The 24,791-nt window shown below is 41.9% G+C and overlaps 1 protein-coding gene across 1 annotated transcript in view; it reads left to right on the forward strand.

Annotated features, from left to right (window-relative positions):
- The window catches only part of LOC146363380 (microtubule-actin cross-linking factor 1-like), a 109,075-nt gene that overhangs the window by 77,302 nt on the left and 6,982 nt on the right, over window positions 1-24,791 (forward strand). Inside the window, exon 3 of the mRNA XM_084919782.1 lies at window positions 22,343-22,404. Within this exon, the coding sequence (XP_084775908.1) occupies window positions 22,343-22,404 (62 nt within the window). The remainder of the gene's footprint in view (window positions 1-22,342; window positions 22,405-24,791) is intronic.

A 24,791-nucleotide genomic window follows, 5' to 3' on the forward strand; every position in this document is an offset into this window, starting at 1 on the left:
TGATCCAGGCTCCCACATGAATGTTGAAGTGCAGTTATGGCTCAATGTTAATCCGGCGTTCACATGCTTCGACCTGCGCACCAGCACTTGGAGGTGTGTCTGTTACGTATGCTTGAATCTCATCAGCAGATGTGACACTTTGCAAACAAAGTTTAAAGTTTTCAATAAAGAAAAGATAAAGTCCCTCAACTTTCTAGACACTAATTAGTGTTAATGATTTATGATCTGAGGAATAGGAAATGAGAGGTGGGTAAGCGCAGTTTTTATTTTTACGTTTGGTTCCTGTCTCCAAAAACTCGATGAACGTCTAAGGGTCCAAAATGTTTCCACTGTTTTAAATGGGCGTTTCAGTAAGAACTAGACAGAGTTGGAGTCTCTTTTTAAATCATTCAACACTCTGCTCCATCAGCGTCACAGTCGTGCATTTTCTTTGTTTTTTTTTAAAAGCATAATTTTTGACTCTAGGGCGCTAAATTGCACTGCAGCTTATTTATGGCTCAGAAATACTTACAGAACGATGATATTTGAATATATTCAGTGTCTCAAGTTATATCGAGTGCCCTGAGGAAGTCTTACTTGGCTCATTTGCCATCTCAGCCGTCAGTTTAATGCAAATTCTCTTAAACTGTCAGAATACGAAAATGTTTTGAAAACATTAAATGCAGTTTAATACTTCAAATAGTCTAATTCTAGCCGAGTATCTTATTTATAGATCCATTAGCATGTTCTGTTCCCATTGGATGTAGATGATTTCCCAGACAAAATGGCAAACTTTTTCCCTGAGCTGTGTTTTTGTCTCGGCTGTCTTAGAGGGGCAGATCGCTGTCTGTTCCTTGCTTCTGCTTCCTGTTTGCTTCCTGTTGCCCCCAGACTCCATCAGGGGCTACAAGCGCTACCTCAAAGAGCTCAGCTGGATCCACTTCCTGGAGACAACAGACAGCGTGGGAAACCTGGTGTTATCTCTGTGTGATAGTGAGCCGGCTGCTCTGCGCTCTGTGATTTACACAAGTTTGAGCGAAGCTCGGGAAGGTTGTGAGGATGCATTTCGACCTGCTTTGCTTTGCCCTCTGGTTCATTTCCGAGATAGAAATGGTTCTATTTAGAATTATTTTCAGAGCTTTTGAAGTTGGAGAAACATGCTGTGGCGCTTCAAGGGCTGCGTCAACACTTGAAATGGGACACAGGGATTTGTTTCCTGTTTGTGTTTGGTCACAGAGAAAAGCGGGTAATCTCAGCAGAGTTTACTGTGTGCAGAGCGCTTGTGGTTGCATTTCTGCGGATGGAAGTAAAATATAATTGCTTTTTATTGTGCTCTCGATTATGCATATGATCTCATTAATTCCTCTTTCCGTCCTGTGTGTTCTTCACTCATTTCAGTCTTTAAGTTTAGCATTTTTGGCAGGTTCCTGACCTCAGCCCACTTTTTCTTCACACAGTCTCATCATGCTTCGATCTCTTTTATAAAGTGTTGTTTGTGTTTTAATGAAAGCCTTCAGTCCACGTTTTTCCACAGGCAATAAGAACAGACAGTTTTGGATTATCTGATTCATCTCCCCTCGATGTTCCAATAAAATAGCTTTTTGGCGTCAATCCATCCATTTTAATGATCGATTATTTGTTTGTCACGTTTTGTTAATCTAACAGATTACAGATTAGACACCTCATAAACTGAAATAGCTGAACATTGCTTCAAATATTGTACTATGGAGGAATAACTCATGGTCTTATTAGAACCTGTGACTGACCAACTTTCATGCAAATTCATTCAAAAATTGAGAGTACACAGCTGTTCTAAGCAAATATGAGAGAGTGTTACACAAAACCGTGATACTAGAACTCAAATTTGAATCGGCTACAGCTTCCCTTAAAATAGGAAGTTCACATCGACTTCATTTGTTTAGTTTTTAGCGTAGTGTTGACCTAAAGTCACATTCAACCCCCTCATCGCTGGACTCTGTGCTTTAAAACAAAATGCCAGTTTTCTTAAAATTGTTCAAATACTGTCTTTTGTCTCCTCTCTGTGGGAGCTCATTAAAAGAGGATTACTGTCTGTCCTTGTAAAAAGACTGAGCATTAACATACCTGACTCCTTAATGAACCTGTGCAATGCAAAGCAATTAAGGCTGCCATTGATCACTTTCTATGTTTTTGTGCTTGTCGGGCACAATTCACATTCCTGCTGTCTCCAAGATTCCCACTCAGGACCATTCATTTCCTGATCTGCCACCACATTAAAACCACCTCTATAATAGCTTGTGTAACCACAACACACATGATGTCATGTGGTGTCTTGGACCAGGATTTTATAAGCGGGTCCATTGGGTCGTGCAGTTTGGATCCTGTGTAGATCAGGTTTTTTGACACCACATATTATTAATGATCGACTGGATTCTGAGGTTGGAGGCTGGGCTAACTTACTCTTTCTTTGGATACCTTAACCCAGTGTGCTTTAAGACAAGTCAGAGTGGGCTGAGGTTTTGTGTCAATCAAAGAATATTGTTTTAATTGCTCAAAAGTAATTTGTTTAATTTGAAGCCTCAAGAAAAAGAGGAATATTTGTACACATCAAAGTTACTGATTTTGAGTAGGGTAACATTTGTGAGAACATAAAACCGATCACTTTTTTGCAGATAAAATCAAACACAGATGGGAAAAAATTGAGACATTACTGTGAGAGCCACTGCTTTGATTCTTCAGCTGAAATGGGGATGTTAACGGCCTTCAGCCTGTGTGCATCATTTGTTGGAGGGGATTTAACTGAAGTGAACATCATGCCAAGAAAGCTAAAGAGGCACTTAAAAACTTTAAGCATCCCTTCTGAGAGAAACACTGTGTACTGGCAAGCACTGGATCTGAACCAGAGGGAGTAAGAACATTTATTGGGTTGTGTGTCGAATAATTGGATGGGGGCAAGATATGGTTGTGGAGCTTTTTGCAAATTAAAAACGTGTAGCCGTCATGCTCCAAAGTGTCTTCAGCATTGATGTATTTCAAGGTAATATCAGAAACTTAAAGAAAAACACTAAGGTATTCGTGAGCAGTTTTCATGTAATGGGTTGACTAATTATCATTGGAGGATAAACTGTTGCCACAGTGGTTGTGCTTGGTGCTACTGGTTTGGGTAGCTGCTTCGTGTCAAACTGACACGTTTCCGTGTGGAAGGTTGTATTGTACTTGGAAGATCAGTGGTGACGGAATTACTCCGTGTTGGCTGTTGTTGGTTTTAATGGTGTCCGTTTGGTGTAGGTGAGTGTGTGTGATGATCTTTGCAGAAAGGAGCTTCTGTTTGTCTCTGATGTGCGAGCACTCCTCCCCTCCCCTCGTGTTCGATGGTCAGCCTAGGTGGTCTTTGGCTTTACGTCAGTGAGATTAACACTCACGCACACAAACACAATAATCCACTGTCTCTCGATTGCGTTCTCTCTCACACTCGTAAGCCTATCTTGCCGAATGCTACAGTGACACAGCCTGAAGAATTCGGCGTGCACACACACCTGCCTGTGTGCAACACACACGTGAAATCAGAGCCATAAAACAGAAGTGAAAGTCTTCCGTGAGTGAGAGGGATTTGTGTTTAGCTTTCCAGGCTACTTGATTCATTTAACAAGCTGCATTCAAGACAGTTTTACTACCGAAACCATTAGGAAGTTAAACTGAACCAAACAAGCACCAGCTGATAAAAATGCAGCTTTTAGTGGAAGGCCGTACAGTTAGTGAGTCTCTTCTTATTTATTATGTTTTGAACAATAAGGAGGCCATGGTCATCTTTTTTATATGTCTAATTTTTGCTCACAGAAATATTTTATCCTGCTTTATGTCAAATAGAAAGTATATTAGAAATTGAAGGTGACTCCTGAGTCTGTGCTGTGTTAATGTTTCATCCTAACATATTGGATTAAATAACTAATTGGGGAAGAAAAGAAAATTTTTAAAGAGTGACTGGGCGTAAACGTTGACGTCCTGGTGGCGTGGACGCCGCAGATGCCTTTGACAGTCTGATAATTACAGCTATTTCAGGAGGTCAGGTCAAGTGCCTGAATGAAAGGCCAGAGGATGGGATAGGGTGGAGGAAGGGTCCTAATTGAGAGGTGTCCATGGCGACGGGAACAGCTGGGGTTAAAGGCCCGGTTACCGTGGTTATGTGGTAGGGTCCCCTGTATTTGTGTACACTCTTCACATTCTTTGCCCCTGGCCCTGTCATCGCCTCACCTTTTGTCTTTCTCGCTCTGCCCCGTCTTTTCCCATCAGCTGACCTCATCATCAAAGTGTTTTTCTTCTTCAGCTTCATCTCTCTCACGGTTCCTCCATAGATGTCTCGCTCTTTCCCCTCGGCTCTCACAAACACACCTGCCCCTGCTCCTGCTTTAGTCTGTCGTTGTTTCTCAGCTCTGAACCTGTTTGGAGAAAGGAGGAGCTAACGTAGCACCGGTCTGGTGCTTGTTGCTAACTGTTGTTAGTAGTCTATGGCTTTGGCATTCGGTCCACTTGACCCAAAATGTTTTCATTAGACCAAAGCAATGCTGGTACTGGTACAGAACCAGTTATATGCCAGTGCCTTCGGAGAAACAGCCCACATATTTTTCATGTTTCAGAACCAATTATTACATAATGCTGTTATGAGAAGTTGAGGTAACGTCCATGGGAAGAAAACAGGGGCAGACGGATCCTGTGGGCTCCCAAATATTGCTTAGCCCCTCCCATAGCCATGAAAGTCGGTCTTCATGGATCAGAAATTATTGATTGTGCATGGGTATTGTCCTAGTATGAAAGGGGTATCCAAGAGCGTGTATTGTAAGGACTTTGGTGATCAACTAACTTTTCACGTAGCGCCATCAGGTCATCTTTTCAGTCCCTATTTAGACAGTTTTCAGACACAGGTCTGTTTCCCTGCACTGTTCCTGATTTTCTGAACATGCATTTAATAATAACTGCGTTTCATACCAAGCTTTTTTAATTAATAGATTACTGGTACAAAGTTGTTCTATTAAAGTTTTTGCACTTTTTCGTCGTGCAGCAGTGCAAAATGGAAAAACTGACTGCATAGTGAAAGGTGAGTGATGTGGATGTGAATAAGTGGACAGCTTGACATTGACTTTCCCATCAGCCTCAGCTCCACAGCACAGTAAATGATAAACAGAGTACATAATAAAAATCAATAGCTTTAATGTTATGTGCTTTTGGCTTATAGCTCTTTTGCATTAATAGTGCCTCACTGGGCTGCTAGCACACTATATACTTTTATGTCCAGTTACAAATTAAAATCTAATAACATAACAGTAAGGAAACATGTTTCAGCTTCTGGAAATGATTCCGCTTTGAGTCATCTGCTGTTGTTGCTGTTTTCCCCCCTTTGATTTCACTTTCACCTGTCTTCACTTTCCCATTTATCTCATGTTTGTTCCTCCTGGACTTTGATCTTTTATCTTTCCTTATCTTGTCCTCGTCATCCCATGCTCTTCTGCATAATCTTCCCACCCTATTCCTTTAGTGAATGCTGCTTACTCCATCTGTCTCCATTTAAATAGTTTTTATTCCTCTTCCTCGTTCAACTCTTATTCTTTGTGTTTCTCTGTTTTCTTCTGCCCTTCCCTCCTCTGCTCATTAACCTGTGATTAACCAAGACCCTAAAACCAAATGATAAATGAAGCTTCTCTTTTCTTACAAGGTCATAAATCTACTGCTCTATATGCCCCCCTCCCTCCTTTCCCACCATCTATCCATGCAGGGCTGACAGCTCTGTTTCTCTGCTGTAGCTGTGAAGAACCATATTTAAGCAGCCATGTCAGAGCGATGGTTTGAAATGTTTACCTACAAACTGTGTGATAAGATTAGCTGGGTGATTTGCTTGCACTCATGTCAGCACATGCACACCCCATGATCCCTGGCCTATAATCTGAGGAGGGCTTTGACCCAGCATTTAATGATCCAGAGGTCAACATCACTGTTTTCATGGACCTCCTGAGCCTGAAGGGTGAGAATGAGGCTGCGTCAGAGTCGGGTCACATAGGTCACGCAGGCTTCCTGCTTCCACCCGGGCTCAGTCAAGCTTCATTGCAATCCATCGATCATGTAACAAATTGAAATGTGTATTGCTGAACATGTGTATTCTATTCTGAGGATTTTGCCAAAGTGAAGATAACATGAACAGCATGTCTTGGTGCATGCTCTGAAAATGCTACGTCCAGATGAACAGAATCAGTTTTTTGGGGAGATGATCAGTACTGTCTGTGTAACATTTTGTACTACAGTCAGGAGATGGTTAGCTTGTCATGATTTTTGAATATTTGAGTAGTTACTGTAGCTACATTCAGTGGACGCCTTTCTGTGCCAAAGGTCTGATTTGTAAAGTGTGTGTGGCAGTGTGAGAATAACTGCTAATCTTGGATTGATACCAGTGTTTAAAAAATAATTTTGTCTGATTTCAATTCTGATTTTTATTTTTACTATGATAGATACAATAGAATAGGAGATCTCTTTTAAAAGAGGTCAGTTTTTCCAGTTGTTGAATGTAGGTAAATGAAATGAAGTCGTGTCAATGAAGCAACAAAGTTACAAGTCAAAGATCTGGGTTTTAAATGTCTGTGTAAATGCTTTTAAAATAGCAAGTAGACATATTGAAGTTTATTTTAGACTCCGACAACATGATTTTTATGTTAAACTGAGCCAGCTGTTTCCTGGCTGAAGCTTCCTTTTTGATGTAAGAGCAGTGTTGACTGTATCATCTGCTACTACCAAGAAAGAAGATTAGCATGTTTTCCTTTTCCTCTCACATGTGCTTCATGTTGCCTAAAGCTACTGTAGATGCATAGGTTAGCCATTGTGACAGCAGGAAGGGGAAAGTCATATTCATCAGTAGTAGTTATCACTGTGGCCCGAGGACCTTTAGATTTCATATTTAAACCTGGATGTGCTTCTGATAGCCGGAGGTGCTTTCATCAGGCTCATTGAATGTCTTACTGGCAGGAAAACTCAGTTCATGTTGATCTTATCTCGTTCTTTGTGCCACTCATAGCTCAGCTAACTGCTTGTTAATAGTTGCATCTGTATGTTGTGTTGATGTAGCTTCTTGTTATAAGCTTTGCATCCTATTGATATTAGTTATATGCTAAAAATGATCTGCTGTGTGTGTCGGCGTGGCCCAAAGGGAGTAGAGCAGAGATGTTAATGTTCACATCCTTGTTCTTTTATATGCAGGGTGAAAGAGAGGACAGGGGTAATTGGGCTTTGTTTGCTGAAAACAAAAACTTTCACACGTGTGTATGTGTCTGTATTTCTGCGTGTGCAGGCCCAGAAACGTTTCCTGTTTTCTCAGCCATATAATTTAATTTTGCTATGCAGGAATTCCAGAAAAAGAGTGTATGCTCTCCTGACATTTATTCAGACTCAGCAGCAAGGCTGCAGGGCTAATGACCCAGTTTGACTCCTTTAGTGTTTAAGCACGGTCGCCTGAAGAGTTTTTCCTCATTTTTCTCATATCATTAGATGGCCTCATATCTTAGAAAACCCCAGGTCACTTCCTGAAACACAGTAAGCTTTTTGGGAAATGTTCTAATAACAACCTGTGTTTAACCAACACAGATAAAAGCCTTTATCAGAGGAAGGGAGCTTCCGCGTGATTCCACCGGCTGAGCTTTTAGCTGGGAAACTTTAGTTTTTCACCTCTTGCTGGTCTCCAAGTGGGTCAGCTTCCCATCTGTCATCACTCGTTTTTCTCCTCCAACCCTGTGTTTTGGGTGCGTCCTCCTGTTAATCCATCCTTGTTGGTTCATCTGGGGGGCCACCCTCGTCCTCTCCCCCCTCCTGTGTTATCCTTTACCTCTCTTTAATCTCGTAATGGCATCTCGAGGTATCGCTGTCTGCGTCTCTCTCTGTCTGATGACTCCTGGCTCTGTTCCCGTCATCTTTGGAATGGGTGCAGCGATCCGCTTAGTTCTCATGTCAAAACGAAACTTACTTTCCAAGCACCCGGAGAGTTTGATGTGTTCATCTCGCACTAAGAGACGTTTGTATAGCCAGCACAGTAGACACAGTGCTCCCTGTCAAGCTGGATGTAAGAGTAAATTACTAATCATTAAAAATGCATTACCTCCATGCTTGTGAAATAAATACCAGTATATTACTTCACCAGTATGTGATTTGTAGATTGTGAGATGAACTAACTAAAACAAATTAAAAATGCAGTTTTACATGTTGTCTGATGTGTAAATAAATAAAACAGTCAGTCAAGATTCCTGTAACTCTTCCAACCTGGAAAGAATGATGTTAGATAAAAGCTTTAGTAGCTCAAGGTTGAATACCGACAAAGAAGCGTGTACTTCCTGTAAATGTCGCACATGATTTTTCTTTAATGCCTCTTTAAATAACCTTAATCTAGCATTAATGCTAAATGAATGCTTCTGAAGCTTTTGTGCGGAACAAAAGGTTCAGATGGGTTTGAACCCAGGGCACTCCTACTTTGACGTAACACTAACAACGTATGTGCAACATAGAAATGCATACCTGAATAAAAAGGTTTTTTGTTTTGTTTTTTACATAGAGATGAAGGTGGAAGTGAAACAAAGTTCTCTAGTTTATAAAGAGGACCGCAAAGAAACTTACCAGTGTTTCTAACCTGATGAAAATAGTACTGTAGTTAAAGGGGACCTATTGAGGTTTTCTTTATTTTCTGTCATAAATGTACGGTTACAGTGGGTGATGCTCATGTTAAGCACAGTTAAAGTTTCAAATATTTAGGTCAGTAAATTCCCAGCAGTCAAAAGCTCAGATTTCAGGCGGCTCTGAACACTCTTCGCTTCTTATGATTTCATAGAGAGGTGATATCATTAATCTCATGAATAAATCCGTGATTGTGAGCACAGACAGCACACGGCTCTGCTGTTTAAACACTCCGACTGTGAGGGGCAGCCAATCAGAAGAAAGCTGGCTTAAAGGTAGCGGAGTTAAAACAGCTCATTTCAGACAGCAGATGAACTGAAGAGTCACAGCATGAGCATCAGGTAACTGGTCTGTCTATGAAGTCTCAATCAACTCTAGTGAACTTCATGTTCACTTCTCTAAGTGTAAGTCTTCAGGAAGAACTGAAATTCACTGTTTTACGTATGTGGCAAAACTTTGTTTTCAGCTGAATAAGATGTTTGAGAATAAATGCTGAAACACTGGGAACGAGTGGAGCTGTGTTGCTCTGTAACTGGACCCAGTCTGCCCCCTAACTGCAGGGTTCAGTGCTGCAGAGGGAAGCAGCGTCCCTCTGAGGTCATCTCGAAGTTTGGCTCTATGTCAACATAGCTCCAACTTTGCCTGCAGACCATACATCATCTGTTTGTCATTGCAGTGCAAACAGAATTACAGCTTAATCACTCTTCAGGATCACAGGGACAATTTTACTGCGTAGTTTAGTGCCACGAGAAAGTCAGGTGCCTCTGCAGAGCACGCTGCTGGTGGAAATATATTTCACCAAAACATGTACAAGTGTTTTCTTCCTCTCGTCAGTATCCACCTCCTGAGTCTGAATCCTCGTGGTATTTTTGTCTGAATCGTCAGCCTCAGACTGGCAGGTCTGCCGGCTCAGTTTCCAGACGGGAAGAGTTTCTGCGGCATGTTGCCAGTAGAGATGTCAGAGGTCACGCAGCTGCCGAGGAACAGTGTGGGAGGCTGACAGTCAGTTGTGATGTTTTCATGGTCACACAACATGCAGCTGTGCAATGACTGGACTCTGAAAATAGCTGCTTTATTCACATATAAAAGAAATGGTTTACAGCAGCTCTTTCAGAACAGTTTCTCTTCACTGTTATCTTTTTATAAAGATAACAGAAGGATTGGGCTCATAAGGTAGGACAGTTTCCATTTTTCATCTTTTATATAGCTAATTCTCAACACAAAACTATCACATTTTGGTTACTCTGTTACAAACAAAGCAGAAAAATGTTTAGCACTGTTTGATAGGGGATGCTTGCACAAGTAGAAGCTGGTTTAGATGCAGAGGTAATTGAGTTCATTCTGGCACATGGGATTTGGATTCAGAAGGACTAAAAGGAGCCAGAGAGGAGGAGGAGGAGGAGGAAGGGGGAGATGGGAAGTTTTTGTCACCATGAAATCTGGACATGAAAGTCCAAGGCTAGAGGATTCATCACTGTGACGTGATCGTCATTTTCCTCATCCTGCTCCCTGCTGCTCATCCTCCCCTCTGCCCTCTGTGTTTCCTCCTGCAGTTGGCATTGGCTCTCAAACAGCTGGGATGCTGCACATCGTTGTGTTAAATATTGCCAAAACACTATTTTAGTAATTCATCCCTGCTATTGCTACCATAAACCAGCTATCATAAAATGAAGGTTTTTACAGTGGCCATATGTGATAGAAATGTCCTTTTGTTTTTTTAGGGTAAGTTCTGCTTTTAAAGGGAGTCTATTATTATTTTTCGTTTATTATTAAATATATGTGTAAGTATACCTCTATATGTGTAAGCAAAAGTTTAAACTGCCCTTAATGCCCCGTTTCTGAGATGTTTTGCCACTTTAGGCGCTGTATGATCTCATGGCATGCAGATATCTTTATCTGGTCAGCTGAGGCACTCGGCTCTGTTTGTTAACACAGACGCTCTGCTGTTCAACCCCTCTGTTTGTGAGGGGCAGCCAATCAGAGCATAAAACACTACAAAAGACAAATTTAGCCAATGACATGACAAAATAACTTCATAGTTTATTCACTATGACCTGAAACCAGCAGTTGAGCTCATAAATCCATCAGGACAGTGTTTACAGTGCAAGTCTTCCCATAGGCTTTGATATATGTAGATTTTTTTTTAATCGCCCTCTGCTGGCCATTACAAATATTTCTAGTTTAAGGCCTGGGAGTGTCTGTTTCACTTCACTGAGGTCCTGCACAAAATAAATAAGGCTTATATTGCAAAGAGGCTTTAATGGAGTCTACTATAAATGTGCATAATAGATCCACTTTGATGGTGAAATATACCGCAGGAACAAATTATGGTTATGGCTTATGGTCATTTACTGCAGCCACTTGTGCAGCACCTGCGAATGCACATGCTCTTATGTGTGCTCGGCCTGCAGGGTATTTGCATATGCAGATGCAGTTTATGGCTCGGCCTCTGTGTGTGTGTGTCTCTTTGTGGGAGTGAGGAGAGAAATTTGTTTGTGGAGTATTATCATGTGCTGGTCCAAGGCAATAATAGGTGCGCACAAAGGTACGGCATATCTCTGGGAGATGTGGAGCGTGTGTGCCTGCGTACTTCAGTGTGTCAGGGTGACCTTGGTACATAAAGGATGCTGACTGCAAGGATTGAGTTTTACTGGGGGAGGGAGAGACGGGAAGACGTGACAGGCTGCTGCGAGCATTGTATAGACCTGTCACGCAAAGGGAGATATTTGCATTATTTAATTGTTTGTCATTTGAGGGTTTTCTGAGTTTCTGGAGGGATTTAATTATGCTAATATAGTGAAAGCAGAGGCAGCAGTGAAACTGACAGTCACAAAAGGCTTTCTGTGTGTGTGTGTGTGTGTCAGTGACTGTGAGATTTCTCCCTCTGATATCAGAAAGAAAAGAGTCTTTCACTCTCCGGCACAGAGCCTTGCAATAACACTGTAGCTTTCCTCCATCTCTCCTCTCAATGCTTCCTGCACTCTTCCATCTTTATCCCTCCATCTTTCTTCTTCTCTTGTTTCCTGCTTATACTGTAGTCTCACATCATCCCCGGGTTTTGTTGTAAATCTTCCATTTGTAAAACTTTTTGCATGACGCAGATCCCTGACCTCTTGACCCTGACAGCATGCACACACAAGCAAAAACAGCAGCCTTTAATTCATTGAAGGTCCTGTGAGTGTAAGTGGTATTATACTGATGAAGTGCATTTTTGCATGTGAATTATTGATGTTTTTGCAGGTGTGAATTAAGTGTGCGTGAAGATGATGTGAAAATTAGCTTAGAGGAGGCGTTTTGTGTGCAGAGGGGCGATATAAAAGCAGATGTGACTGTAATTTTCCTCCGTAAAGACCTGATATTAAGCAGTGAAGGATTCTTAAAGATGGTTTAAGTGTGTAAACAACAACATAAATAGATTCTTTCAGAGATGGTTGGTTTCAGGCTGCTGAGTGTAACACCCGACTTGTGTGTTCTCAGTGGTGTGAGTGTTATGTCATCCAGCCTAACACACACGTTGGTCTCTTCTGCCCCACAGTGGTAGCAACAAACTTTCCCACACGAGACATGTCTGCTTCACACAGTTTCTTTTCTCACTTTTTTTCTGTTTTAGTTAATCTAATATTGTAATTTCCTTTTCGCAACTGTGAGAAACTATAAATAAGTAAACGCAACATCCAGTTTCTGCTTTTCTGCAAACTAAAGCGCTCCATTCCAATTAAAGTGGGAAGCTGGAAACACCTGCAGGCTTTTAATTCAGGTTTTATCTCAGCTTTGTCAAGTTTTAAGGGTACCATTTACATATGCTCATCCTCTCAATACTTTGAAATAATAGGTCACTTAATTTCCTCCCTGTGAAAACAATCGTGTTAAACTGTCCGTTACTTTCCTTTTGTGGTACTTTGGTGTTTCGTGTTTAACGTTGTCAGAAACTATCAGCAGCATCTCAAAGAGCACGGCACTGACAAAATAAAACCTGGCTTTTATATAATCATGTTATTATATAACTGCACAGAAAATCTTGATGATAATTCAAGTAAAGGAACATATTTTGCATTTCATCAGTGTCTGTAAAGTTTGTGAAGTTGTTCTGTGGACAAGTCATCGTGATGATAAAAGTTGTTCATAATTATTGTTTGTTGAATCACTTTGTCAAACTCTTGGCAATATTAGCATCTTTTTGCTGAATTTGTAGCACAGAACATCACAACTCCCATGTCTGTACGTGTGTAGTAGCTTTAATTAACTTGGAAAATGTACAAACCTTAAATTTTCAGTGAATTTTCTTGTTCAGTGTTGAAACTGTCAGAGTCTGACTCTCATCTGAGTGCAGGCCATAATCTTGGGACAAAAAGGACTCTGGGTAACGTAGTCAGTGCATAGCACTAACTAAACTACAGTGGAAAGTACCGGACAGTTAGTCGGGATCTTGAACACATGTCCATTACCTCATGTTATCTGGTAATTGTGATGTTCAGGAAATGACAAACAAAGAAAGACTCACTCCTCGTCTTTAAATCAGTGTGTTAAATCACATGAACTCAAATCAACACGACAGTCAGAACAGTTTGAGGCGGTGAAGTTTTTCACCCCACAAATAGAGCATCAGATTTGTTGTGGTTGTGTGTTGTTTTGTCTCGAGGTTGCTAGGACCAAAAACCTCAGCAGCTTTTTCAGAGGTGACATGATAACTTGACCACAGTCAGACGCACAGACACTCAGGCACAGACACACAATTCTCTGCGAGGTGAGAGCAGCTGTGGGACCCCCTGCCTTTTAGTGTGCAGCCTGAATCATGCTGAATCACTCTGTAATGTCTCTCACACACACACACACACACACACACACACACACACACACACACACACACACACACACACACACACACACACACAATATCTCCCCTTGTGTCCAAAGCTTTTGAACACACCGTCACAGTCAGCAGACATCACTCAAAGATAGCCGTTAATAAATATCACAGACAGGATGCATTGCTCACTCATGGCAACAGAGGTAAACACACATACACACTCACCTTCTCAACACGGGTGTACACTCTCACTCACAGACACACACACACACATCATCATCATCATCATCAACAAATTCTGCCAACGTGTGCACCCACTTAGAAAGAAAAGTTATATGCATGTGTGCATACTAATATATATACATACAAAAATCTATTTTAACATGCTAAAATGGTAATGTAGAGAATGCACACAGGAAGATGGTTTGGTATCTCCCATGTGGTTTCCTTCTGAGTGTGAGGCAACCACACACACATACACACGTGGCATACACACATTTCCGTCCTTTTAGTCCCATTTCTTTTATTTACTGCTTTTCTAACGGCGCACTGAGCAACGGCTACAGTCTGGTCGCTTGTTTCAGGGGAATGGAATTCACTGTTAGAGTGTCAGAGAGCGAGCGAGGTTAAAACGGAGCGAGAGAGAGAGAGGCATGGGGGGAGAGGGAGGGCATCTGAATGGAGAGAGGGACTCAGAAGTTTGTAGCTGCAGGAGTTTGTGTAGGAAGTTGAGAGATGCTGCTGGAGGAAGGAAGGGAAGAAGTGAAAGCAGGCAAAGGATCGTCATGATTCTGTGTGCGGACCTTAGAAGGCTTCTGTGAAAGCTGCGTGGATGCTGTTAGCGTTGGGACGTAACCTGGAGGGATTCAATTGTTGGACTTTCAGGAACTTCACTTGGTTGTTATTTAAGTGGTATTTTGTGGAAGTTCAGACAGACTAGGAGCACTTTGTCATCGCTCGGTGCGACAAGATGGATTTTCTGTCAGACCCTGATGTCATAACGCCAATCCTGGTGGTGGCTTTTCACTTTCTGACTGCAGCTGGGTTTTGGTACTACCGCCGCCGCTGTCGTCAGATGCCCATCACTGACACAGGTAAATGGTCACTGTCGACTACAGTTTTCCTCCTCCTCACTGCTTCAGTTATGACTTATATGTCAAGATCCATGTGCTTCCTGTTTAGGCTCCGCCTCTTCTGATTCTTTGTTAGCATGTCAGTGTCTTTTTTCCCCTTTATATTAGTACCTTTAGTGTTTTCTTGGCTTGTAATGGGTGTTTGTATTAACCGTGCAGTTTTTCTATTTTAGCTTTACTGGAATGTAAAGCAGCTTGTGCTGTAAGAGCATGAAGGTTCCTCCTGCTTCATCTCCTGTTACACTGAGACACTTCATGCTTTTGTGCTGCAGGGACTTTATTGTTGTATCTACATGAGTCAGTGGAGGAGAATCCATGAAAAAGATGTTATATCGTCACATTTATGTGCATCTTCAGCTGCTTGCATGAGCTATGCTCTGTGTTTAAATCTTCATACTCTACAGTAAACAATGAAATGCTGTGCTGCCAGTAAGCTGCTAAGTTTGGTCATGTGTCCAATTATTCATACCTTTGTCTTGCATTAGGGAAATTCCTTTTGGGTTTTGTAATGTAGCCTTAGTGCTAACGCTCCTTTAAAGCCTGCTCGAGTTGCATAATTAATACTGTACCTGTCTAAAGTCTGGGATAACTACATCGTTTTGACATATTGATGGTAACCTTTACACTCACGCTCAGTAGCTGCTGTTCTGTCAAAGCTTGTGTCTCATGAGCGGAAAAACTGAACCAATTTCTATGTTGGGTTTTGGGACTGTGGCTAATTTTATCTGACTGCGGTGACTGACTGGGATTCACAAGCAGAGCAGTATCTGCCATGATGTCACAGTGTGAATCAATGAGGTCGATCGGTACTGAGGGGGGTGAGGCCAGATCATCTCTGATCACCGATTGAGTTGTGGTAAGAGAGAAAAGTGGGCAGTGAAAAGGCCTACGGGAAACATGGCCGCTATGAAGATAATTAGTGATGGAAGGTGGCCAGAATATGGTTGAACTCGTTTGCTTAATGTAGGATTTCACTTTGGTTTAGCACATGGGTCGGCGACTCCAGGCATCGAGTGCCGGTGTCCTGCAGGTTTTAGATGTGTCCAACACAGTTGATTCAAATGGCTAAATTACCTCCCCAACATGTCTTGAAGTTCTCCAGAGGCCTCATAATGAACTAATCATTTGATTCAGGTGTGCACTCCAGGCCTGGAGTTGCTTATCCCTGGTTTAGCATATGTGGTCTAGCATTTACCTGCTGAAATAAGCAAAGTTTTTACTGAAAAAAACCCTGGATGGTTATTGATGGACACAAAAATATGAGGTGTGATTAGATAATTGATGCTGCTAAATAAACAAGATACAAGATATGTTTCCTTACACATATGTAATATTTCCTTTGAGTGCACTCACCCTCTATATGGCTGCAAGGCGGTGAAAGTGTGACTTTCTCACCGTGTTTTGATCTTTTTGAAGCTCATTCAAAGATGGATGTGAGCGGAATTAGGTGTAAGTGTCACTAGCAGATAATACGTCTCATAATACATAAAAGGAGTGTGAACACTTGGCTGTCTGCGTTTGGGTGTGTGCAGTTATTCAGTTACATGTGGGTCTCACAATGATTGTGCACTTTTAGGAATGCAACTACTTTAGTCATTTGGAGATGTTGGGTGTGGTTGACTTTCATGTTGATTTGCTTGTTGTTTCCAGTTTATAGAGGAGCTGCTACTGTGTAACACAGCTGCATTGTACGTGTGTGTGTGTGTGTGTGTGTGTGTGTGTGTGTGTGTGTGTGTGTGTGTGTGTGTGTGTGTGTGTGTGTGTGTGTGGTGATGTTGTGTGACTTTTGTTTTCTCCCACACAGGAAACTCAGTGTTTCACAGTGATAGGCCAAGCATGCCAGGGTGTGTGGATGCATGGGTTTTTATATAGAAAGTACATGATGTGGTAAAAGTTGACATACTACTTAAATGTCAGTGGTTTATGCTTTCTTTGAAATTACTACGCTTTTTATTGAGCGCAGCGTTTGTTGTTTACGGCGTACAGCCTGTCCACATCAGTAAATAATAAATAAGGCTTCAGTAGATTTAAAAACCTGCACCAAGGAGGTGAAGTTAATAATCTGTCTGTTTGTTAGGATTACTCTGGGTTGAATGAAAAAGAATTAAAGTGTTACCAAAGTTGTTTAGTAGTAGTATTTTACTAGTAATAGTTTAGCTTAACTTATATTCAATTTAATTATTTTAAAGTTATCAGGATTTAGAAGCTTTTAGAAGGATTCTTTGTGAGAATGGGGCAAACTGTTGTTGTTCTCAGGACAAAATGACAAAGGGACTCAATGCATTTATGATTTGGAGGGAATTTTCTGTGAGATGAGGAGTCAAGTCTTTTGTGGAAAATCTTCCAAAAAGTTTGAACTTTCACAAAACTGCTTGGCTTGTAATTATATGACCAATCTGTCTGTTACCATCTACCAGAGGCAAATTTTAACCAGTTGGATCTGGATCTACAAGTTCTGTAAGCACACAAACAATGTGTCTAGATAAAAGTGAAAATGTGTGCATAAGTCACCTTAAAACTGCCACCGTAAAAATAACTAAATATCTAAAACCTCCCATGGCTGCAGCCATATTGGACTGTAGTTCTTCATAGTTAGCTGACTGGTCTGAATCAGCTCTGCTTTGCTTGTAAATGCTGAAGCCTGCTGGAGTGATTTCCAGTTGTCAGAAAAAATGAAAATTCAATCGTCTCACTGTAAAAAGCAAACGTACTAAATTGAAAACAAGTTAAAGCAATGTCTGCTTTAATGTCATGACCACTGAACAGGATGATGAAGTCTTTATTTAGATGTGGGTCGATAACAAAGCCACAGTGACCCTGAATCAGCTTTACTTCCTAACAGGGTTTTTAGATTCACTCTGACCCGAGCAGATACAGTTTGTAAAACTAATTTGAATTCATTAAAGTCACGTGTAGAAACGTTGAAGGTGCTGATCTAACACGCATCTGTGTAGTATTTAATGCACAGTAGGAGTCCAGGAGTCTGCATTTAAGCCCTCAGGTGTCTGTCGTCTGTGGCCACAGGAGGACAAATTGAATGTGATCTTAATCTGCTGAAGGGGCTAACTGGACAGCTTGTTAGTGTGCAATTGGGACATCTTAGCCACCCAGCAGGGAAAGTTTAGATTTGAAAATTGAAGAAAATGACTAACTGCCAAATATTTAACATGCAGTGTTTGTAGCTGCCAATGAAAGAGACAGAAATGGGATGAGAAGCGGAAGAGAAGAAAGAATAAAATGAAAGAGAAGGGACAGAGTGGTGCCAGGCTTCAAGTGTCACCAGAAAGGGGCTAAATGAGCCCTGGGAAACAGGCCGGCTGCAAGAAAAATGGAAAATGAAAGAGAAAGTGAAAGAAGTGACAGACAACCAGGCAGGCTAGAAGAGGAAAAGCAGGACACTTGGAAGCATCCTTCACTTCCACATTTAATTTAAATTGAATCGGAGGAGGAGAACGCCAGACCACCGGAAGACCGGGCAGAAGAGAGAGTGTGTTAGAGATTAGTGGCGATAACGGCAGAGAAGGAGGGAGCGAGGGATAAGCATGCTGCGTGGTATTAGAGGCGTAAGCTCCGTCTGGTATTTTTAGTGTGGATGGTCCCTTAGTGACAGAAAGAGAGAACCACTGTGAAGACTGAGGAGGAGAAGAATACCAGAGAGGAAGAGGACACGACATGAGGAGGGATGGAGCTGAAGGAATAAGGCTGCTGTTGGAGGGAAAGGGGAAAAAAGGGGAGGAGCTTGTGTGGCTCTGTCTGAGCTTGTTGTGACTGTAAGAGTGTTTGTGAGTCACTGTCTCGCCTGGATAAGTGTGTGCACCTGTACTGTACAACACTGTCCACAGTACACATCCTGCAAGCATCAGGAGCTCGCTTTAATGTCCGCCCTTCCTCACCGCCTGGGTCCGGGTCACATGACCTGTCGGTGGATATTGTTTGACTCAGAGCTTTTAGCCAGAGCTGTGCAGACTCATTGCTTCCACACAGCTGAGATTATTCAAACCTGCGTTGGCGCTGTCTGGCACAGCTGAGCTATTTTAAGAGACAGCAAAGAACAAGTGAAGAGGCTTCATAAAAATGTGCGTTTAGTCTGTCAGCTGTGAGGACGCAAGCAGGACACTCTTTTATTTTTTTGTATTTGTTGGTTTTTTATTGCCGGGATGTGTAATCTTATGTCACATGTCGAATACCAGCCACTTATTAAGCACTCACCTGGATCTGAGCTTCAGCTGTGATCCAGGCCTGGCTCAGTTGGGCTCGTCATCTCATGGCTGTTACATGAACAGACTCGTGCACTAATGAGATGACTGATTCCACTCAAGCTGGTTTTCCTGTCAGTATTTAATTAAAGTCCGCCTCAGCTCAAGTCCTGGCCTTTTCCTCAGTTTTCTTCTAGCTAGCAGGATTGTTTTTACAAAAGCCAGCTGTGAAGTTTGTGTGTGCATCTTTGGGGAAGGAAACCTGTGATATCAGTAAGCTGGTGGCACTGTTGTTGCTTCTACATCTGGCTTTTTTTGGCTGGAAAGCAAAAGAATGCATGGGTGTTTGCAAAGCGTGGCAGAACAAGCCTTGATTGTATGAGTGCTTTTGTTTTTGAAACATTCAGGGAGTGGATTACATCATCCTAAATGGACGTGGCTGGAATGAAAACAGACATTTTTATTCTAAGAAACAACATCACTGTGGGACACGTGCATATACTTCCCTTCTGAAAATTTCCTTTAAAGGAGTCAGCTATACAAGAAACACAATTTCTTGTGTAGCTGAAACCCTCCAGGATTTTCCTTGAGAGGTTCCTGCGTACGCATTGAAGAGGAAAGGCAGAAATAAAAGAGAGAAAACAGAGGAGATGAACACGACAGCACCCCTGCAGCTCTGCAGAGCCACCGTCAGCTGCAGTCAGAGAACACACTGTCTGTTGTGGCCTGCAAACAGAGGGCGAGCGAGCTACAGAATAAGTGACACAGAGAGAGAGAGTCGTAGCTTAGTGAGGAAGTGAGATTAGGGAGTGAACAAGGAGGCTGTCCTTTTCATACTCAGGGGAGGAGCTGCCAGCTGACTTTGACACACACGTGTGTGAGAGCAACTGCGCTTGGGAAAGAGTGACTGTAGGCCGGAGACATGGCAGCGACGGCAGGGATCAAGGGAAGAGGGAACGGGTGAACCACAGAGAGGGGGAGAGAGCGGAGCTGAGACTGAAACTGGTGGTACCGGCCGGTGCGCTCCTGTCGGCCACGGCTTTCAGTTTCGGATACATGGGGACAGCTTGTTACCAAAAAGACGTCTTACTGCTATCATTATCTGACTTCTGTCTCGGATTATGCGTCACTGACATCATTTCAAGGTCTGAGTAGAGGTGGAGGAGTGAAACAGTAGAACATGTGGCCCGACTACAGGAATGAGTGTCATCTCAACGCTCACCTGTACTCGCTCATGTGCTGTGCAGGTCAGTGTGAGCCCCTACCTGTGTGTGTTTGTGTGTGTGTACAGTTCATGTCAACAGGGAAGCTGTAGAGTGTGTGCAGTGCATGTTTACATGTTGCAGAGAGTCTCCTGTGAGCACGTGTTTATGTGTGTGTTTGAACGGTTCCCATTTGTGCACATGCCGGTGACAGCAGTTATGCTAAAGCTTGTCTCTATTAATCATTGTTTGTCTGAACGCAAAGGGTGAAGTGTGTGCACGTCCTGTGTTTAGAGAGCCTGGAAGGGGGTGTGTACGGCTTAACAATGCACTCTGCTGTGCATGTGTGTTTGCCTTTCTGTGGCTGCCACTCACACATCTCCACATGTCTCTGGTTTTTAAATCTTATAACCCGCATTTCTGGGATTACTAACCCCAGCTGCCACACCTGGGTGAACCTGATGAATCATTACACGATCATTAAGGACTTTAGGTTTGTAACCTAAGTTTTTCCTCTGGGTTAACAAGCCGGACTACCCGGGCAGGTTTGGGAATCAAGGCGTGTGGCGGTGGTGAAACTATTTTGCAAGAGATGTTGAAATTTGCGCTCTTTGCTGAGAGGCTCTTCCGTCTATGTAAACTCCTTAGAGGGGTCACTCTGTGTGAGTCTGGGTGTGTTTTTCAGGGTTTAGGGTATCTTTGACTTTTATCCAGTTGAGATGTTTGAACCTAAAGCCTAAATCAGACTTTCTCTTTTTGAAATCTCGACAGCTGGAGGTGTCGGAGCTGTTCGACAGCATTGTGGAGGTCTGAGAGGGTGGGTGTGTCACTGAGTGTGTGTTTGCATAGGTGTGGGTGTCAGACAGAGAGATAACAAGATGCTTAAGAAGGAAGTGATACTCTTTCCCCATGGTCGCGCTCTGGCATGGTGGCAGCACGTAAACAGCAGATGAAGAAGTGAGGTTCCTGGAGCAACCTTTTTTCCGATTGGCTGATGCAAATTCATTCGATATAATAGAGGGAAAAAAACTCTTCAGCTCTAATTTGTTCTCATATGATAAAGTATAATATATAAAATTAATGTAAGCGTATTTTTATCTCTTTATATGGGAATTGTTTCTACTTATTTACTTTATTTCATTCCCTAATTTCTTGGTAGATTAGCCTCATCCATCTGGTCTCGTTGTGGTTTTCGGAATAAGGCGCGATGTAATCAACCAGTAGTTACCGAGCAGAAACTTATGAAATGTTTTGTTTGTTTTTTTTAAAATGAGAAGAGTGGGATGCAAGAAAGATGCTAAAATGTATTAATAAATAAAAAGGAAAGAAAGAAAAAGATGATTAACACAGAAATATCAGGTCGTCAGTGATTCCCATTTTTAATATTTTAAAACTTGAAACTACTTTCTACTTTTAACTTTGACCAGAATTATAATGGATTTTTAAATTCTACATTCACATGTATCCAAATCCATGTGAACTGAAAGGATGTGGTGCTGTTTTTCCATCAGGAAGTCAGATATTTAACTGAAAGGCGGGAAGGGTCTGTGTTTCCTCCCAGACAGGCTGATATGAACAGAGGAAAGCTGAAGAGGCTCCGCGAGTCTGTATAAAAACCAGGAGGCTGTGGTTGCGGTGAGGAGATAATGAGTTGTGGGTCAGCATCAGGCTCTATTCCTGGTCTGGCTGCCTCACTCCTCTGGCCTGGGGAGGCCTGGAGCTGTGCCTGGCTGCAGGTCACACAGAAAGAGACTCAATCAGAGAGGCGGAAAAACCTCTGCAGAAATGTAACGAAGAGAGAAGGAAGCATAAAGAGTAAAGTTTGCACTCAAAAATAACAAGTGGGGCAGAAAAGTGAAATGCTTTTTGAGCATCAGGAAAACATCTTATTTTATTAAGGGTGATGTCACCCAGATAAAATATGCAGTAAAGATGTTGCAATCATGTTTGTGGACGTTTAACGAGGCTCTTATCAACAGGACCTCCAGCTGTTCTCCATGAACTTGAAGACTGAGTCCTTTTGTTCGGTTCCATGTGCAGCTTTATAAAATGAGTGTGTGTAACCAAAAGCCACTACCAGTTTGACTGTGGGAGGTTTGAGCAGCACCTTCTTGTCATCCCATTGACAAAATTCAGATTGAAATTAAAGTATTCAGTCATTTAACAGAAGATTTTCGTTTTTTGTATAAAACACATCATAATCATTGCAGACACAAACACTGTGCCTCAGTGTGACCTCTTCATCTACGTAATGCACTAAGTAATCGCAGTGGCTGCAGCATCTTTGCAGGATTTGGATTATGTAATTTACCTCTCTCTCTTTCTCTCCTTTTATTTCTCTTTGTGCAGATGAGCGGGACAGGGTGCAGAAGAAAACCTTCACAAAATGGGTCAACAAACATCTCATCAAGGTATGTATCACTAACTTTTACTGCTGGGATTGCTCATCTGGGATTTCCAGGTTATTTTTGAATGAATGATAATAGTTCTGAGAAAAGATCTTCAATAGAAATCACGCTATAAATTGTAACAACTTACATCAGTCACGTTTCAATGCTTGTTTGTGTACTGTGTATGAAATTAGTGCTCCACACTCTGACCTCGTGTACCATCTCAGACAACATTTATTTGATAATCAATGAAGTGAGCAGTCTCGGGTCATAAAGCAGCTGGACTGTACATCTTCAGTCGAGCGGGAGCAGAGTAATAGCTTCAGAAAAAGCTCCTCTAGATGTTCCGCCTGATTTACTCCTTCTGAAATTGTCCTGCAGCTCTTCATCTTGTTCTCACGTTTCCTGTCTTCTGGCATAAAACTAACAATATATATTTTTCCACTAAGACTTCCTGCTGGTCCCATTCTTCTTCATCCTTTTATCTGAGCTGTCAGTGCTGTTGCATCAGGCTGGTGTGTAATGATCAGCGTTAATGTGACTGTGTACGAGCGGCACTGCTCCATCGATGGATGAGCATCTGTCTGCATCATTTAGCCTGTGTTTTATCACCGTTAGCGGCTCTGAAACTACAGCTTGTTAAATGCCTTCCCTCCCTAATGTTTAACAGAGAAAACACAGTTGAGAATGAACTGAACAAGAGTCCTAAATGAATATTTGAATGCGGTTGTGTATTTACAAATGCTTAGAGGAAGGCAGATATTTAATTATTTATGGCTAAGTTTTTGAATATGTTTGTTGATTTTTAGGGCATTAGAAAAGAAACATCCCATTTTAATAAATCTGAATGAGCAGCTGTGAGAGCCAACATTCATGTAAATGATATTCACTGTTCTTCTTTCACAATGCACCAAGGTGCCATAACACCCTGGAGACTAAATCCTCCATGACTGGATGCCTGGAGACTTTCAGTCATGCTCAAATATGAAATTAAGCTGAACGTAAAACATTTGTCGCTTAAATATATATATATTTAGTATATATATCTCTTTCTATAGGCCACAAACAGCTGCCCGTTCTGTCTGCATAGCGTCACATCAGCGTTCATTCACACGGTTTCTGTCACATCCATAAAGTACAGTGTGTACGCCATGTGTCACACAGGCCGTAAGGAGAATGCAGAGCATTTCTGTCACATGATCCGGGCAGGGAAACGTCTGTCTGACCCCATAACTCTGGAGCAACTGTCGTCAGAGCTGCCCAGCCTGAAAATGTAACTCTGTATCAGCTGGCGCTGCCAGGCCAACGCCGACTGTGAATGTAGGTCAGAGATGAAGAGACAGAGCGGCCGCGAGAGATGTTAATGATTTTTTTTCTTTTCTTTTTAAGAGCTGGGAATTGAGCTTATATTTTCTAATGGGAGGTCACGTCATCTGTGCAGTCATACAAGTTTAAAGTGTTATTTGAATGTTGAATTAATCAGTTACTAACGTCACAGAGTATTAAACTGCCAATGTGAATGAGCCGGTTTTAGTTGAGCGATGATCCGGTCTGTCACATTTTCTTGAATCTTATCGGTTCATTTCAATCAGTGATGGTGTTTGCACAACAGTTTTGGTTTCAAAATAAGCTGAAATTCGGGCCTTTAGGCAGAATTGATAATGAGTTGCAGCATCTCTGTTCTCTGTGACAGTAAAAATTTAATTTATTTAGGCTGTTTGCAATTTGTCAGTGACATTATTTGGTTTTGTTATCTGTTTTCTAATTGATCAAAACACATAATGACTGATTAATCAGTTGAAATGTGTATTTTTGTATGCTGCAAATAAAATGTGACAGGGGAAAAACTGAAGCTTGAAAACATAGGTGTTTGCACAGTGCGAGCCATTACATTGGACAGTTTATTTTGAGTTGTATTAGTAAAGTGAGTTCTGACTTATTGTTTTGGTGAATTTTGTTCAATCAAAACTTACCCATGAGGACGTAAGACCTAAGAAAATGTATTGGAAACAATACTGTGCGCTTGAATAGACAGAAGTGTGAAATAGCTGTGTGCTTTGCGTCATATATCGACTCTCAGCCAGCACTGTTAAACCTACAAACCTCCGCCCTGTCAGCTGGGATAAATGCAGAGAAAACAAGGCTGAGCGAGACAAAAGCTGAAGAACAGAAGGCAGAATCAAAACTAAACTCTGGAGATAAAAACAGAGAGCCTGTTAAAGAAAAGATAAAGGGACGTTAGGTAGCATAATGGCTCTTCGCTTCCTGTTTGTTGTTGATGTCTGTGTATGTGCCAAGTCTGGTTTATTTCTGGCTGCTCAGGTGTGCTCAGGTATTCTGGTGTATACAGTGCACACAGGGGCCAATGGTAAACACTGTCCTCCAGGCTACCTGCTGGCATGGAGTGA

This window comes from Perissodus microlepis, chromosome 22 (genome assembly GCF_051167445.1).
Source record: "Perissodus microlepis isolate ML-2025 ecotype Zambia chromosome 22, ASM5116744v1, whole genome shotgun sequence".
In the NCBI taxonomy this organism is placed as follows: Eukaryota; Metazoa; Chordata; class Actinopteri; order Cichliformes; family Cichlidae; genus Perissodus; species Perissodus microlepis.